The following is a 16,802-nucleotide window of genomic DNA, read 5'->3' as shown; positions in this document are numbered from 1 at the left end:
GAGTGAGGGAATCCTTCCTCGCTGCTCAAGAGTGAGGAGCAGAGCTGTTGCACTGCATATCAATGACCTCACTACTGTCCCGTCGCCACGGGATACCAGCTCAAATCCACACACACACACACACACACACACACACACGGTTCTGTTAATTTAGAAACTCAAACTCTTTTCTAATAAATGCGAGTCTCTCTCCTCCCCCGTCTCTGCCTGGTTACCCCCGGCCACCCGTGAAGGAGATTTACAAATTTAAAGGGCAGTTAGGAAATGATGCTTAGAGTCTTACAGTCAGTCAGTCAGACAGACAGTCAGTCAGTCAGTCAGTCAGTCAGACAGACAGTCAGTCAGACAGACAGACAGTCAGTCAGACAGACAGACAGTCAGTCAGACAGACAGACAGTCAGTCAGTCAGACAGACAGACAGTCAGTCAGTCAGACAGGAGATACTACGGTTACATTTGTAGCATGAAGAACAACTTTATTGTCAGACCAACACATCTGAGCTTCATCTAGCGTCGCTGTGACAACCTGGACCAGGAAAAGAGATCAAAATTGAACGACAGATGTAGCGTTTCTTCTCGGTCTCTGTGACCTTCAGAGGTCCACAGACAGGATCAGTGTCTTCTGCATCTGTTGCCTCCCCCTCAACACTTCGGTTCAGTGTCCGTGTAAAAAGAAGACGGAACCTCCATGACTGGAGGAGTGAAGTGTCTCAGGTCCTTGTTTGTGAATGAAGGTGGGAGGTAAAGCTTTTGATTCAAGATCGATCTAACGTCCACTCCTCACCTGTGGTCGCAAACTTCCAGAAGAGAACATTCAGATTACAAACCAGGTGGAACACGTTTGATATTCATGGTTCTGGAGGGTGGATCTGTAAACCCGTCACATTAACAGATAAACCGGGCTGACGCTCAGGACCGACCACGAAGTCTGAGCCCAGGAACCAATTCTGTCGTGTTTCTGTCGGGACATCGTTTTGGTTTTTGTCTACTTTTTTCACCACAAGAGATAAAAACAGAGATCCGTTTCCATTTGGGACACAGTAAGACTGTCGGACGGTCTGAACCTGATCTTAAAATGTTGGAAGGTTTCGAATAATCTTGACTCACTTTTTTGTAACTTGTAAAACTTTTTTTGTAATCTCGGTAGAAAAAGGCTTTAACAGACACTTGATGCACCTGAGAACATTTCTTGGTCTGTCATTTTGTTAAACCGTCTCTTTGACTTGTGATTTAAATGTGTTGGTGAGCTGCGAGCAGAGAAGGAGGAAGTTTAACGAGCAGAACCGGAGGGAGAGATTGATGGACAGTTGGAGGAACAGAGTGTTTCAGGAGGCCGGTGATGTTGTTCTCATTAGTAGTGATGAGCGCTCGCCTCCGATACAAACTACTGAACAGACCGCCTCTGTTCACTAATGAAGCCACACACACACACACACACACACACACACACACACACACACACACACACACACACACACACACACACACACACACACACACACACACTAGACTAGACCTCCATTGGTCATGCGTGAAAGTCTCTGGGACAGACTGGATGGGAACCAACTGCAGGCTGCACTTATGTAACAGGAAGGTCACAGGTTCGAGTCCCACATCTATCCATAAGGTGGGTGTATCTTTCACACGATCGCATCCACTTCACTTATTTATTCTTTTGTTCTGTGGGGGACTGAGTTGGCCTAACTTTAGATTCTTATACATCTCAACAGCAACCGTCAACCCTTAAAGGAGCAGTTCACCCAAAAAGATTAACTTCAGTCCTCCTCTCCTCCTCAACACATCACTAACTGATCTCAGACCAGATCTACACCTGCGACCTGTGATGGAGCTAACACTGTTAGCTCAGCAGCTGCAGTGCAGAGTCCTTCTCTGATGTGTGAGTGGATTTATGGACGATAATTCTGGATGATTATCAAGGATAACGATCTGTGAGACTGAATCTGAACGTGTGTGTTTGATGTGTGTGTTTCAGGTTGCGTCATGACTCAGATGGAGTGATTTTACACACACAGTTCAGCTGAACACATGTTGGACTGGACGACACGTTTGCTGATGATGCTGCGTTCTCTGTCAGACGTGACTGAAGAGAAGATTCTTTTCCAGCACTTAACTGGACGAAAGCGGCATCATGTTAATAACATATATGATGATGTCATCTGCACAATCTGGTGACGATGTTCGGTCGAGTGCATCTTAAGTTTGAGTTCATCTGTTTGACTAGTAACTGAATCATTGAGAGAAAGTGTTTGCAGTTACAGTCACAGACTCTCTTCACCTCCCTCACTCGTGTGTTGAAGGTAACAAACAGTAAACAAAGTTCAAATCTGATTTGATTGCCTGTTTTCAGATGTTTGATATTGTGATAACAATGATAATCATGTAGACATAGTCTGATATCCAAAGTGCTTCAGATATTCAGAATATTTATGTATGTATGTGGATATTTTTGAGAACACTGGTATATGATATGATTGATTATAATTATTGATACGTAATTGTTTTATTAATATGAATCAGAAAAAGAAACCAATATTATCAAATAACAACAGTTACTTCCCACCACTGTTGATATCCATCTGACAGAAGCTGTGTTAAATGTTGAACTGTTCCTTTAAATTAACATTAAGTCACTTTTGATTTACTGTCGTCGTCTGTGTGAAACTTTCACACGTGACGAAGCTCTCGCTCACCGTGTGAATCCAGCTGATATGAAGCACTACTTCAGATGAGTGTGTGTGTGTGTTTCTGTGAGCACAAGCTCAATGAACACAAACTAATCTGACCTGAATGTATCACACACACACACACACACACACACACACACACACAGAAAACCAGGAGCACAATGTTGGTTTTGTTCGGTGGGAAAACTGATGAGGGAAGGAGTGGGGGGGGGATACTGTTGTCATGACAACGAGCACGGGGTCCCGATGGAGAGCTAGGTTGACTCACACACACACACACACACACACACACACACACACACACACACACACACTGGTGGGACCACCTTGTACTGCAGACAGGAAACACTGAGGCCTGCTTCTTTGTTGATTGGTATAAAAGTAGCTCTACGCACACGCACACACACACACACACACACACACACACAGTGAAAGAGGAGTTTTTACCCACTTGTTGATGGGAGAAAAGAGGAGGGAGGGTGTGAGGAGAGGACGGAGGGACGGAGAGGAGGATGAAGTTTTATCAGTGTGATCACGTCACAACCAAATGACCAAATGACCAGCTGCTTTCTCCTCCGTTCACTTCTTTACTTCTGTTTTTGTCTGTCTGCTTTTGAATCTCTGAGAACGCTGAGCTCCTCTCTCTCTCTCTCTCTCTCTCTCTCTCAGCTACCCACCAAAATAAAAGCCTGAATGATAAGACAGCTTCTCCAAACATGAATGTACGAACACAATGTTTTTTAAATTAAAATTAAAATCCCGTCAATATCTTTCATGTACAGAAACATTCAACAGCTTCTCAAATGTTAAGATTTGTTTCTTTTCTGTTAATTCTCTAAAATTATATATTTCTGTTTTGTTGCACTCACAGGAGACTTTCTTCTGAAATATGAGTGCTTCCACCACTGCAGGCTGCAGCTTCCTTCAGGTAAACCTGATTATGTGTGGAAACATTTGGTGCTGGTTCTGTCATGTGGACCACACTGTCAGAGATAACGAGCTATGATTGGTCGAGGTCCAGATCGGGTCTGTCACTATCACTGTGCAGAAAATCAGATTTACAGGAGTTCCTCTTCAGGATGTTTCAACAAAGTGTCTGTGAATACAAACGACTGGAAGTGTTGTGAAGTTTCTCTCTCAGCTGATATTAACATTTTCATCGCTCCAGCTGACCTCAGAGCAGCTGACAGTCCCACTGTGATCATGATGATGATGACGGAGATGCTGAGCTCAGCTGCTGCTGCTCAACAGACAAATTAGTCTGAATGTGACCTGAGAGCTGACCCGACACACACACACACACACACACACACACCTCATCACTCTTTGCTTTCACACAGTGTTTGTGTGTGTGTGTGTGTGTGTGTGTGTGTGTGTGTGTGTGTGTGTGTGTGTGTGTGTGCTGCCCCCTGCTGTCTCATCAGCAACACTACAGATCTTTTCTCCAAGTTAAACATGATATAATAAATCTGTTGTGGTTTCTGTCTCAACAACACTGACGTCTTATTCTCTGTTCATGGTTTAATCATGTTAGTTCACTCTGAGAAAATATTTCCAATCAGGTTCACAAAATAGCATCCGGATTATAATTCACAGAAGCCCAGGGCGGCCATTTTTAAATCCTGTGATCTAAAGATTGAGAGTTTATTACTCATGATAACAGATAATAATCTCTTAAACTTTGTCACCCTGAGATAAGATTTCCCCTCATCATCGCTCCTAAAATGTTTTTATTCTCTTATTTGATTCTTATATCTATATCATGTGTGTATGGTGGACTTTCATTGTACCATAAATATAAATAGAAAAAGAATCTTAGTTATTTTTACATTCAACATGCAAACACACCTGAAATTTGACCTCTGCACTTAATCCATCACTAGCTGCACAATGTAAACCAGGTGACAGGTGTCCGGGGAGCACATGGGGGTTTCACTGCCTTGCTCAAGGGCAAATAACATAAAATAAAAACCCTGCACCTGTGGTCGTCCCAAACATCTGTAGTTCTCGATGACGGGTGTGTTGATTTGGTCTGGAGGTTTTACTCTTTTCTTATGTGTTTATGAATAAATAATATATTAATGATAATCAAACGTCAGACAGAAGACGTGACGCCTCGTGTTGTTTCTCCATAGTATTTAATTAGTATCATACACAAGCATGTTTCTATTAAAACACATTATATATCAACTGAATCAAACAATAATGTACAAACAGGTTCAGACTGAGCGACCCGGCACGAACAAACACCTCCAACAAAAATACAGAGTCAGCAACAAAACCAGACCAAGTCCAGTCAGAACCAGGTCACAGCGCCGCTCATCACACCGAGCACCAAACTAAAACTTCATTCTGCTTGTTCAAGCTGAGACTGATGGTAAAATTGGCCTAATTAGTTTATCATCTTTAAAATTTCTTTTCAAGGTGGTTTGCCTAAATCAAACCAGTCTACTCGACTTTATCTACTCGAAGAATTTAGATCAGACTCAGGACGACGTTTTACATTTCAGCTGTTAAAATATGCTCAGATGATTCTTTATTTTCATTTAATACAACTCGTACTGCTACTTGACTGCCAGGCGGCTTTATAAGGTGACAAACATTAAATATTCAGGCTTTACTGAGCAAAATCCATTTTGATGCCAGCAGAGACGCAGTCAGAAGCTCTGAAACAAGAACAAACTTTAATGTTTCAGCTTTAATCTAACAGCACTACAGGTGAGATTCATGTCACCTTTCACAGGACTGTTTCCACTGACATCATCTGTACTAACACTCAGATTTATTAAGCTCTCCTGGTGCTGATGGTTCTGTCTGGGTTCGGTCATGTTTTGGATCCAGATTCTGTAGAAATCTCCAGTTTTTGCTGAGTAAATAACTGAACAGGATCATCATGACACACTTTGACATCACGTCCTGTGCAGTTTACAGTTTGTACGTGCAGGATCACAAGACGTCACTAGATTATTTGCCATAAAAATAAAAAATAAAAAATAAAAAAAAATCTGGCCGAACTTTACATTACAATGACAATATTCCAGCGTGTTCATCTGTCAGAACAGCTTCTGTAAGCACACGGTCACGCGATCCTCCGCAGACATGAAGAAGCATGTGAGAGCACGACGTCCATACTTCTGTTTTATTGCACTGTTGTGTGCTTACGTGACTCGTCTGTGGGTTAATACTCAGGTCGACACACTGGATTAAGGCCATTTAATGGTAAAGTTGCACCCAACCACTGTCTACTTCATCAGGTCCCACAGATATACAGTCCCTGCCCTCAGCATGCAAACAGAAGAGACCAGAGCCGATCAGAGCAGAGCTGCAGGGGAGACTTCAAGGTTCACACATCTGACCTGATTAACACCCACAGCTGCCATCTGAAGGTGTCGCTCTGCCGTAACCGTCACCTGGCAGGCAGGTAAATGTTTACCAGACAACAGCTGTTCAGATATAATCTGTCCTCCTGCTCTCCAGAGAGATCCCAGTTTGTTTTCTACATTTAAATCACAAGAAAAGCACAAAATGTGACTTTCTGACTCCACAGATGTTTCTACTGCTGACAGGAATCACAACATGTTTCAAACTCCTGTTACTTCCTGTCAACTCTGCTGGATATCAAAAACAGCAGACGCTTGAATACTCCCTCTGCCGAGCCGGCCTGTCTGATGGCGTCGTAACTAATAATCACTGTGCTGGCAGATCAACAGATCAATAAATCTCAAGTGGACCAGAACGGAGACGACAACTCTTTGCTGGTTCGCCGGAGCAGCTGCAGAACAAACTGAGCCGTTCGAGGCTGAAGGAGATTCAGGTGTTGATTTTAACACTTTGTACGTCCAACAGGTTTGAGTTGTGCTTGTTGATGTCAAGTTCAATCAGGGAAGTTCGGCTCCTTCACATCGACACATCGGCTCTTTGTTGTCTTAAAAAGCAGCTTTACACTGTCGGGCTGAAGAAGACAGAGTCACTCATAACAAGAGTCTTCTGGAAATCACTACAGCGAGAACAACAAAAGGTCAGATTTTGGTCTTGATGGTCAGTCAGTGTTGGGCATCGCTTTGCGTCTGTGGCTCTAGCTTAAACACTGTCTCGCTCCTTTGGCACTCGTTGGCGGCTTTTTGGTCGACTGTGCAGGTCGAGTTGGAGGCAGAGCCCACCGCTGAGAGAAAAATCACTATGATTGGCTGTTCAACTGAGCAAATCAATTCACAAGAAATGGAAAAAGAAATGATGCTAGCCATGATTTCAACAACAGAAAAGACCAAGAGCCGACAGACCGGTGCCACTCGCCCTGTAAATCAGACAACGTGATGACAAGTTTTATATTCGTATTAGTGAGAAGGGTTCAAATATGACATGCGCTGTTTTATCATGACAACAGTGTATATATATCCAGACCTGAACTAGAACGTATGAGCTGCTTGGTCATCAGCTGATAAACTGATGACTTCTCACGAGAACACAAGAAAAAAGCCTGAAGCCCGACAGTGTGAAGCAGGTGAGTGTGTGCTCACAGAAATGATCTCCCACATAAGCTGCTGACAGTTTGACCACTCTTAAACAAAAGAACCTCAGTACAGAACCGACAGACAGGTAACCATCCTTCCTTTTCCTGTTGGTTCTGAGGTCTGACTGGCTGCTGTCCGGACCAGGACGTGTCAGAGACGTGATACGCAGCAACACGACAGAACGGACAAAATCAAACAAGCAGGCAAATATAAGTAGTGTGGAAACATCACGAGAACTTAATGCTGATAGTCATCTTTAAGTTAAACTTTGAATCCAGATTTACTGATAAATCTCTTGATCATTTTACAGATTTGAATATTTTGTCTAGTAGCTGAAACTGTCAAACTGTGTTCGTCAGCTGCTCTCTGCTGCTGTTTCTTTTAATAGTAAAACTAGAAACTAGAAAAGGTTTAAATGCTTGAAAATGTGTTGCTGCCGTTCACACAAACAAAAAAATAATATATTCCTTCACATTCAGCGTAAACTGCTGGTAAACTTAGACCGGCTACACGAGCACCAACTGATGATACACCACATGAATGAATATAGTAGATTTGTTGTGTAACATCATCAGAACGTCGTACCGTAAGAAAATCACACGGTGAACATCGTCTGAGGCTGCAAATACTAAAATAAAATCATTTTCATTCATGTGAAAATGATGCTGGTTGATTATTTTAATAATAGTAAGAATAGACAGAGTGAAATTCTCATTTTCACATTAATTTTGCATTTTCAACATTAAGAAATAAAACAGAATTTGGTTCCAATTTCTAGATTTATACACGCAAAACACAGGATTAAATTCAGATTTTATTCCAGTATTTAAGCAGCCAGACGGAGATATTCACCATCTCCTGGTAATTAAAACAGTATGTGGATATTTTCTGTAAGATCAGATATTATTAGTGAGGCTGTGAAGTTTTACTCATAAAAACAAGGAACCAAATTTGAAATATACTTTTCTGTCAAACCTGAATCAATGCTTCATGAAGACTTGTAAAGAGGAGAATAAATAGATGAAAACCTTTAAATTAATCGATTTCATAAACATTTAATATTGTGGGTGTTATCAATGAGTCAAACGTGACAAATTACATCGACATGATGTGAAGGTTGGATCACGTGACACTCCCGGTCCAGTCAGCAGACGTCTCAGAGCAACAAACACTGAACTCTGAATCACATCCAGAGAAGACTTATGAAGTCAAAAGCAACGTTAAAAAATAACAATATAAAACAAATACGAAATAAAAAGCTTATTACAGAGATATGAACAGAGACAAAAACATTTCTCCTTCTCCAGTTAAAGTACCACTTCCTTAAATCTGGCCAGACCAGGTTATGTCACAATAAGAAGATTATTAACATTATTCTCATTATTAATATCTTACAAAACCAAAATCAACAGTGCAATAAAAAGGTTTTTAATCCCTCGCTCAGCAGAAGAGAGGGAGAGAGAGAGAGAGAGAGAGGACGAGGGGCGGGGCCTGGCGGCGAGGAAAAGGGAGAATAAAAGGTAACATCCAAAAATAAGAAAAGAAAGGAAGGATAGAGGGAAAACAGGAGGAGGACAAGCAGTTCACAACAGACGAGGGAGGATTATATAAATGTGAAATAATGGAGGTCTGGATGGATGGATGGAAGATGTGGAGGTAGACGAGGGGAGGAATGGAAATCAACAGAGGAGGAAATGATGAAGGCAGATTTGTGGTTACTGGCTATGAGGTGATGGAAGGTGGGGGAGGAGAGGAGGATCATGGGAAAAAAGGTGATCCACAGAACAGGCCTCAGCTGACTGGCTGAAGGTTCGACTGCCGAGTGGACAGAAAGACGCTCAGGTGATGGAGGCTGTTCTGTGGATCTGCAGACGCACTGATACCACTTTTCTGTTGCAGGTGTGAAACTCTGACACGACTGAAGACGACGAAGTCACTTCACCCAAACTACAAACAACAAATTCTAACTGTGTTTTTATCCATCAAGGTTTTGGCTTCATTCATGCAGGTTTTCAGACAGATCATGGAGGAGCAGCGCTGAACAATCTGCATCATCCATCAGTTCTTAAAAGTGTTCCTGTTCTGTAACTTGGTTGAAACGACTCATTAACTACTTTATAAACAAAATCCTTAGCATCACTTATTTCATGTTCAAAAGGTTCGTGTTCAGCTGGGTGTCAGAAATCTGCTCCCGTTTCCAGGGAAAATCACCTGCGGGAGTTTGAATCAGGTGTGCGCTCGAGTGCTGGTGTACTGAAGACATTTTGTATTTACTGAATCAAACACGGCTTCTCTGAACCGTCGTTAACGCTTCACTCCGACACGACTGCACGGCAGAGTTTTCCTCAGAGTCGTCATCGCTTTCCCTCCTCAAACACGGTGCACTTCTGGGTGGAAGTGTTCTTCTACCATTGTAAATATTAATATAGAGGAAATTATCAGAAAAGTACAAGGACCATTGATTTCTGATTGATCGTGAGCAGTTCTGTGTTTAAAATCACATCTCATTTATGTGAGAAACAAGAGAAGAGGTATGAGATACTCCAGGTGAAGGAAATGAAATGATGAAAGTTAAATGTGTCTGTCTGCAGACTTTGGTTTGGTGTCGGAAAGTTTGAGACTTCTGTCAATACTTAAAAAACAAAAACGAGGTATCAGTGTGGAGGGGAGGAGGTTTAATACGAGGGTGAGGAGGGGGAGATGGAGGGGGGACGGCTGGGGGGAGAAAAGTTTGGGAGGTTGATCAGAGAGCGAGTGAGTGTAGGACAGATGGGCGTGGCCTGTTCTGTTGGGGGCGTGTCTGTTCTCAGGAACTCCTCTTAGTCCTGGAGTGTTGGATCAACCACTGAAGAGTGATGTCTGCAGAGAGAGGTACAGGTGTGTGAGAGGGTGTGTGTGTGTGTGTGTGTGTGCACAGAAACAGAAACACACACAAGATAAACAACGAGAGGAAAGAAACCGTTAAACGTGTCATGAAGTGTGACTGTGTGTGTTTATGGAAACTCTTCATCAGACTAAGTGAGAGTTTAATAAAACTCATCAGGGGATCTTATGTTGACATCCTTTAAAGAAACAGTTCACATTAACCTCAGTCCTCCTCTCCTCCTCCTGTGATCACAGCCTGCAGGAGCTCAGAAATGTTTTGTGGACTACGAGACTTCATCTGACTTTCATCAACACGGAGGGAGGAGAGGAGGACTTTATATCCTCAGGAGGAGGAGAGGAGGACTTTATATCCTCAGGAGGAGGAGAGGAGGACTTTATATCCTCAGGAGGAGGAGAGGAGGACTTTATATCCTCAGGAGGAGGAGAGGAGGACTTTATATCATCAGGAGGAGGAGAGGAGGACTTTATATCCTCAGGAGGAGGAGAGGAGGACTTTATATCCTCAGGAGGAGGAGAGGAGGACTTTATATCCTCAGGAGGAGGAGAGGAGGACTTTATATCCTCAGGAGGAGGAGAGGAGGACTTTATATCCTCAGGAGGAGGAGAGGAGGACTTTAGATCCTCAGGAGGAGGAGGAGGAGGAGGACTTTATATCCTCAGGAGGAGGAGAGGAGGACTTTATATCATCAGGAGGAGGAGAGGAGGACTTTATATCCTCAGGAGGAGGAGAGGAGGACTTTATATCCTCAGGAGGAGGAGAGGAGGACTTTATATCATCAGGAGGAGGAGAGGAGGACTTTATATCCTCAGGAGGAGGAGAGGAGGACTGGATGGATTTTACTTTTTGGGTGAACTGTTCCTTTAAATATATATTTGACATGTCGTGTCAGTATGATGCAGTCACTTAATCACCACCAGTAAGTACAACATAAATAAAAAACGTATACATACTGACTGATTATAGCAGCTCTGCAATATCTAACCTGTCCACTCTGCAGATGTCCAGATGTTGTGTCTTTCTGTTTCACAATAAAAGCCTGCTGAAGTTACGCTACACAACACAACACACTTCATGTGAAGCAGCAGGAAACGTTTGGCTCAGCAGTGACTCAACACGGCTCTGATATGGCAGGAAGTGATTAGGAGTCATGAAGGAAACTCTGCAGATACAAACAGGAGTGAAACTGAACTCCAGACCACAGACATTCAGCTGGTGAGCGACCTCAGCTCGACTCTGTGGTTCAAATACAGCTGAGATATTATCAAGATCACATTATGGTCACGACACACCATTAAAAATGAAGCATGTGGAGCTCCAGAGGTGTTCTCAGTCTCCACAGGGCTCCAACAAACATTACAGCATTTCTAGATTTGTGTGAGTGAAAATAAAACGCAAAAATAAACTCTGTGTGTGTGTGTGTGTGTGTGTGTGTGGTACCGATGTTGTCTTTCTCCTTGCAGGAGATGGAGTAGCAGCAGATCTCTCTGTCCTGGATGGCCGACAGGTTCCTGATAAAAACAAAAAAAGGACACAATCAATACAAAATAAATCTGATCGAACAGGATTATTAAACGTTACACACATGGGTGTAACGGCACTCATTAACTCTATTTGAGGGGATCTATATGAGGGGATTTGTAATAAATGTATGATACGTAAAAGTTAAAACAAAAGAACAATATGTGAGATAAAGGATCGGTTCTTCCCCTCGTGGCAGCAAAGAGTCAAGTTTGAGGCCCTTTGCAGATGTTTCCATGTATTAAAGACATTTGACCTAATTCAGAAGTCACGGCTCAAATCATCTCTGTGTGTGGTCACGGTTCAACACGGGGGAAAATATCAAGCAACAATCCAGTTTGCATAAGGCGGGTTAATTTGCATTTATATGTAACTGACAGAAGTTCCAGGTCCAGTTTGTGACACCTGAGATCTGAGCAGTAAACAGTGAACACACACAGTCACACAGACGCTAACAATCATATGTGAACACTCTTTGATTATGTGGAAGCAAAATTATACAGCAAACGCATGGTCCAAAACAGGTTGGGGAGGAGCATTACCTACACTTACAGGTCGGTTACACTCCCACCATGGGTTACATGATCTCACTAAAGTGTGAGAGTCAGACGTATTCTTACACTGACAACAGTCGGTACCGTGACATTTTAGGACAAATACACGAGCTGTTACACCCCGGGCTCATCTGTCTGTTGGACTTGTGTTGGACCAGCCTGACTCCAGCAGGGGGAGCCAGTGAGTCACAGTGAGCGCAGACAAGAACAACACATTTGTGTGAAACAAAACCAGTAAGTGACCAGAAACCAGCATTAACTGCAACTCAGGGTCAGAGGTGACTGTGGACTTACATCCTCTCTATGAGCTCCTTCTCGTCCAGAGCTCCTGGTAGGTCCCTCTTGTTGCCCAGAACCAAAACCTGGAGACACACAGGTGAAAAACACATCAGCTCAACTTTGTTTAGTCAGTTTGGGTCCATTCACTCGGTTGGATTCATTCTTTATAATCAGTCGAATTTGTTAAAGCTGTTTGTTCAGATTTAGTGGCTTCTGGTCAGACTGAGTCGGGTCATTAGGTCCAGTCAGCTGATATATTTAGTTAGATTTGTTCTGCTCAGTCTTGGTGTGTTCTGCTGGAGTTCTTACAGGAATTCCCTGCAGCTGCGGTTTGTCCAGCAGGTTGTGGAGTTCGTTCTTGGAGGCTTCGATCTTCTCTGGGTCTGCTGCGTCCACCATGTAGCTGCAACAGGAAGGAAAGCTATGAGACCACCTGAACATTCATTTACAACATCTATGTCTTCACATTAAATCCTAATGTTTACAGTTCTGGAGGCTGTACAGTCTCATCACGCTCCGTCCTGCTGAACTGGACTGAAAGCATCACCGTCACTCTTACTACATCTCAGCTGTACTCACAAACTAACTTTGGTGCTGTTTGTTACATAAATCTGACCCGTTTGCCCGCCAGCTTCACTGTCCCGTCTCAGTAAGCCAACTGGGGTAATACGACACAACGAGGCTGCAGGACGGTCTTCTGTGCTCTGCTTCCCTCTGATGATCAAACTTCTCTGACATTCAGCAATTCAACAAAAACCTTCAGATATTACATCTAGTGCTGAACACGTATCTTGCTCTGAAAAACCTGCCTGTCTCTTGGACAGAAGGATGAGTCGATGGACAAACTTGCGTGACTTGGCTGCGACTCAGCCGTCTCATTAATGTCTTCTGTCATGTTTGGACCCAGCAGAGACGTCCTAGTGACCCGTTTAGGAGCAGAAAGTACAGTTTAAGAAACCAGGACTTACACAATGGCGCTGACTCCTCGACAGTAACGCTCCCACATGCTCCTGAACCGAGGCTGACCGCCGATATCCCACAACTGCAGACACAGAGAGTACAGTTCATTAATGCTGGAAGTGGACACAATCACATATCACAGTGGTTTTTGTCACACTGTGACAATGTAACATTAAACAATATAGATATTATAATATATAAAACATTAAAGAAAACACAAAAAAACATCAAATGTGTCTGTAAAGCTTGTCTGCTGTGATTCAAGGCTCCAGAAGCCCCAAGATCTCAAACTGATCTGAGGAGATGACATCTAAACTTTTTTAGGTGGAAATCTTCATGTGGCTGCGAAGCTAAAGGTGTTAGCTTGCACCTCGTCTGCAGTGGATGTAGATAATGTCTTTTAAAGTCTGAAAAACTTCAATACTTAAATATTTGTTGTCATTTTTTATGTGCCAAGTAAGAAAATAAATGTTAGTTTGAGAATTTATGGCTCTAAAAACTAAAATGAATTTTTTCCTCGACATTAATCTCTTCAAGGAAGATGATATGATTTCAACAATGTCTATTTGTTTGTCTGTTTGTTGGTTTGATTACACAAAATCTACTGAACACATTTCCACCAGACTCAGATGAAGGTTGAGTCTAAACCCAGAATAGACCTGATTAACTTTTAGTACAGATCCGGATAAAGAGACAGAACCAGGAAATGTTCTCTGTTTTAACATTTTCGTATTTAACTGTCTGGTATCTATGACTGAGAACAATCTGATGTGAATCCTCATGAGAATCTGGATACAGACGTTTGAAAGACAGTAAATTAGTGTTTGATAATATTATAAAGGGACTGTTTGGACATGGCGGAGGTATGCACTCTTCTGTGGGTGATTCTAGTTAAACATAAACATTACGGCACACAGTGAGAATATAACCGTGTGCCAGATTCAACAAGTATACTGTGCTATTAATACTGACTGTTACGACACCATGTTGTTCATCTACATTATTCATTTCTACTGTGTGAGTGTTAGAAATGTTTAATGTTTTCAACACATTTCATGTCTGTTAATGATATTTTGTGAAAGCGTAATTAACTGTGTGTTGACTTAAAATTACACACCTCATGTTTTCATTTTTTCATTCTAGTCAGTGTCAGCTGTGGGAAACTGCTCACGATGACACCATGAAACTTTCTGAACATGTAACATGTGAGATGTAATGAAAAGGTACGAACATTATTAAGAAATATTACTCCTCAAAATTACAAGTGATAATTGGATGATACCTGCACTGCAACAACACACACACACAAACACAGACACACAAGGAAACACAAACACACTAACTGGACTTGGGAGTGTGAGCAGACAGTAGAAACAGGGAATGGAACTACCAACCTTGATGGTGACGTTTCCTTTAGTGATCTTCCTCATGTTGAACCCGACTGTAGGAATCATGTCTTCACTGAACTGGCCCGACTGAAACACACACACAAACACACACTTCTTACTGATACACACCTCTGTTGGTTATGATTGTGTGTCACCATCGTCTTACTGTGTTGTGGAGCTCGCCCATCCATCCTCTGAATATCTGCACACTATATAAACTTCAGCTTATCGATGATAAACTGTATTGTCTTGTATTCCGTAAAATAAGAAATAGGAATTGACAGTAAAGGGTTCAGGCTGAGGCTGCTAAATATGATTATCTTCACTGCTGACACATCATTTATTTCCTCAAATATTTGATTAGTTATTTGGTTTGTAAAAGGTCAGAACAAGTGTTTTGTTGTCCAGAAAAAAAAAATCCAAGTCACTCAAAAAAAAATACAAGTAATACAACATTTAAATAATCTGCGATAAAGCTAATAGTTGACACCTGATTGGTAAATTTATTTCCTTGACCGTCGTCATTATTAATCAGTTACACTTCTGTAGTCATGCTGAGCTGTGACCTCAAGTGAACTAGCAATCTCATTATCCCACATGTTTCACGCAGAGGAATACGTTTAGGAAACGGGAGCAGTGCTATCAGACTCTGAGCTCAGTGTCAGACTACATCCACAGAGAAACCATGTGTCAGTGGATCTTTTTGGAAATTTAAAATCAGACAACTTATTATTTGGCTGTTTAAGTCTGTGATGCTCATCTCTAACATCTCCCAGGCTTCAGTCTGCACTCACATCTGCATTCAGGCTGCTACAAACAGGAAATACTAAATCCCAAAGCTGCCATCAACAACACATAGTTGGGTGAAGGAATATCTATGTTAGTGTGTCACCCAAAAATTAAAATGGGAAACACCGGAGGCTGACGTCATGAGGTGCTCAGCTGATGGTGTGTGACCGGAGAGGGAAGGTCACTGTGACAGCAGGGGGCAGATCGATCCTCCACCTCCACAAACCCTCGCTCAGGCCCTGCTGACTGCAGGCTGGGGGTTCAGCTCTGATAACCGGCCCGTCCTGATAAACACGTCGGCATTCATGGTGGAGATCTGAACATCCACCGGTGCAGATGTGGAGCAGCTGTGCCAATGTAAAAAGCTTACTGGAGCCGGTTGACGGGTTTAATTGAACGTCAGCAGCTTCTATAATCGATAAGATGGTTGTAGCTAACACAAATGTGACTTACAGCTCTGTAAAAAACCTCATCGACTCATTCACCGACAGCTAGCTGACCTCACCACTGCAGGATAACAATGGATGCAGCCAGATGCTAACTGACAGTTGGCGTTAGCACGTCACATTAGCCTGAACTTACCGCTATCACATTGACGAAGGTCGTTTTCCCGGAGTACTGCAGCCCCACCAGGGTCAGCTCCATCTCCTCTTTCCAGAAGAGCGCCTTGAACCAGTCCAACAGTTTGTTGATTAGCGCTATCATCTTTGTCGTCTGATGCTAATGCTAGCTGCGGCTGCTGCTACGGCTAGGTGGCTATGCTAGCTAGCTAGCTGGCTAACGCCCCGACAGTCTTTTTTTTCTGGACGCTGACAGTCACTGTGACAACCACGAGCGGCGACACGAACCCGGACGACACCGACAGGAGCTTTAACAACCGAGGTGTGTATCGAAGACGTCGGTGTTTGGTGTCTCTAATGTCCGCGGTGTTTTTCAGCGTCCTGTGATGTTTACTAGCTGCGCCTTTTCCCACCAGCACCGTCAAGACTGACGACACGACGCGCTCCACATCCGGTGCAGCCTTTCAAAATAAACACCGCAGCGAAGCGCATTCGTCTCCGTGAGTCAGACAAAGAGATTCAGCGTCGACGTCAATGCTGTATTTTATATTTCAAAGACGATGTGGAGTCAAATCAAACATTTCAAATATTCTTTTTATCGGTTCTGGTGTCTGATTAGTTTAATCTGTCAGCAGTTTGTCAGCGCCGCTTC

The 16,802-nt window shown here is 42.8% G+C and overlaps 2 protein-coding genes across 5 annotated transcripts in view; one reads left to right on the top strand and one right to left on the bottom strand.

The window, feature by feature from the left end:
* The window catches only part of LOC119022489 (putative C-type lectin domain family 20 member A), an 826,153-nt gene that overhangs the window by 768,078 nt on the left and 41,273 nt on the right, over nucleotides 1-16,802 (top strand). The window lies entirely within an intron of this gene.
* Nucleotides 4,824-16,798, bottom strand: LOC119022492 (ADP-ribosylation factor-like protein 8A). Of its 3 annotated transcripts, none has more exons than XR_005075944.1 (8): nucleotides 16,173-16,295; nucleotides 14,808-14,888; nucleotides 13,422-13,495; nucleotides 12,763-12,856; nucleotides 12,469-12,536; nucleotides 11,540-11,610; nucleotides 11,085-11,335; nucleotides 4,824-10,074 (listed from the first exon to the last, which is right to left on the bottom strand). XR_005075944.1 is itself a non-coding variant. In XM_037103447.1 (7 exons), exons 1-7 carry the CDS (start codon nucleotides 16,293-16,295, stop codon nucleotides 10,022-10,024), a joined length of 564 nt encoding a protein of 187 aa, XP_036959342.1. In that variant the 5' UTR covers nucleotides 16,296-16,798; the 3' UTR covers nucleotides 4,824-10,021. The 3 variants fall into 3 exon arrangements, 1 of the variants encoding a protein (XP_036959342.1); XR_005075943.1 differs by having other exon boundaries at nucleotides 11,085-11,261; XM_037103447.1 differs by lacking the exon at nucleotides 11,085-11,335 and having other exon boundaries at nucleotides 16,173-16,798.

Source organism: Acanthopagrus latus, chromosome 7 (assembly GCF_904848185.1).
Source record: "Acanthopagrus latus isolate v.2019 chromosome 7, fAcaLat1.1, whole genome shotgun sequence".
In the NCBI taxonomy this organism is placed as follows: Eukaryota; Metazoa; Chordata; class Actinopteri; order Spariformes; family Sparidae; genus Acanthopagrus; species Acanthopagrus latus.
This window is presented reverse-complemented; position numbering and strand designations above follow the sequence as displayed.

Coding starts and splice junctions, on each gene's coding strand:
- LOC119022492 (XM_037103447.1), bottom strand. CDS start 16,295: ATGATAGCGCTAATCAACAAACTGTTGGACTGGTTCAAGGCGCTCTTC. Junction 14,889..16,172: donor CCTTCGTCAATGTGATAGCG/GTAAGTTCAGGC, acceptor TGTGTGTTTCAG/TCGGGCCAGTTCAGTGAAGA. Junction 12,537..12,762: donor CGCAGCTGCAGGGAATTCCT/GTAAGAACTCCA, acceptor GTGTGTCTCCAG/GTTTTGGTTCTGGGCAACAA.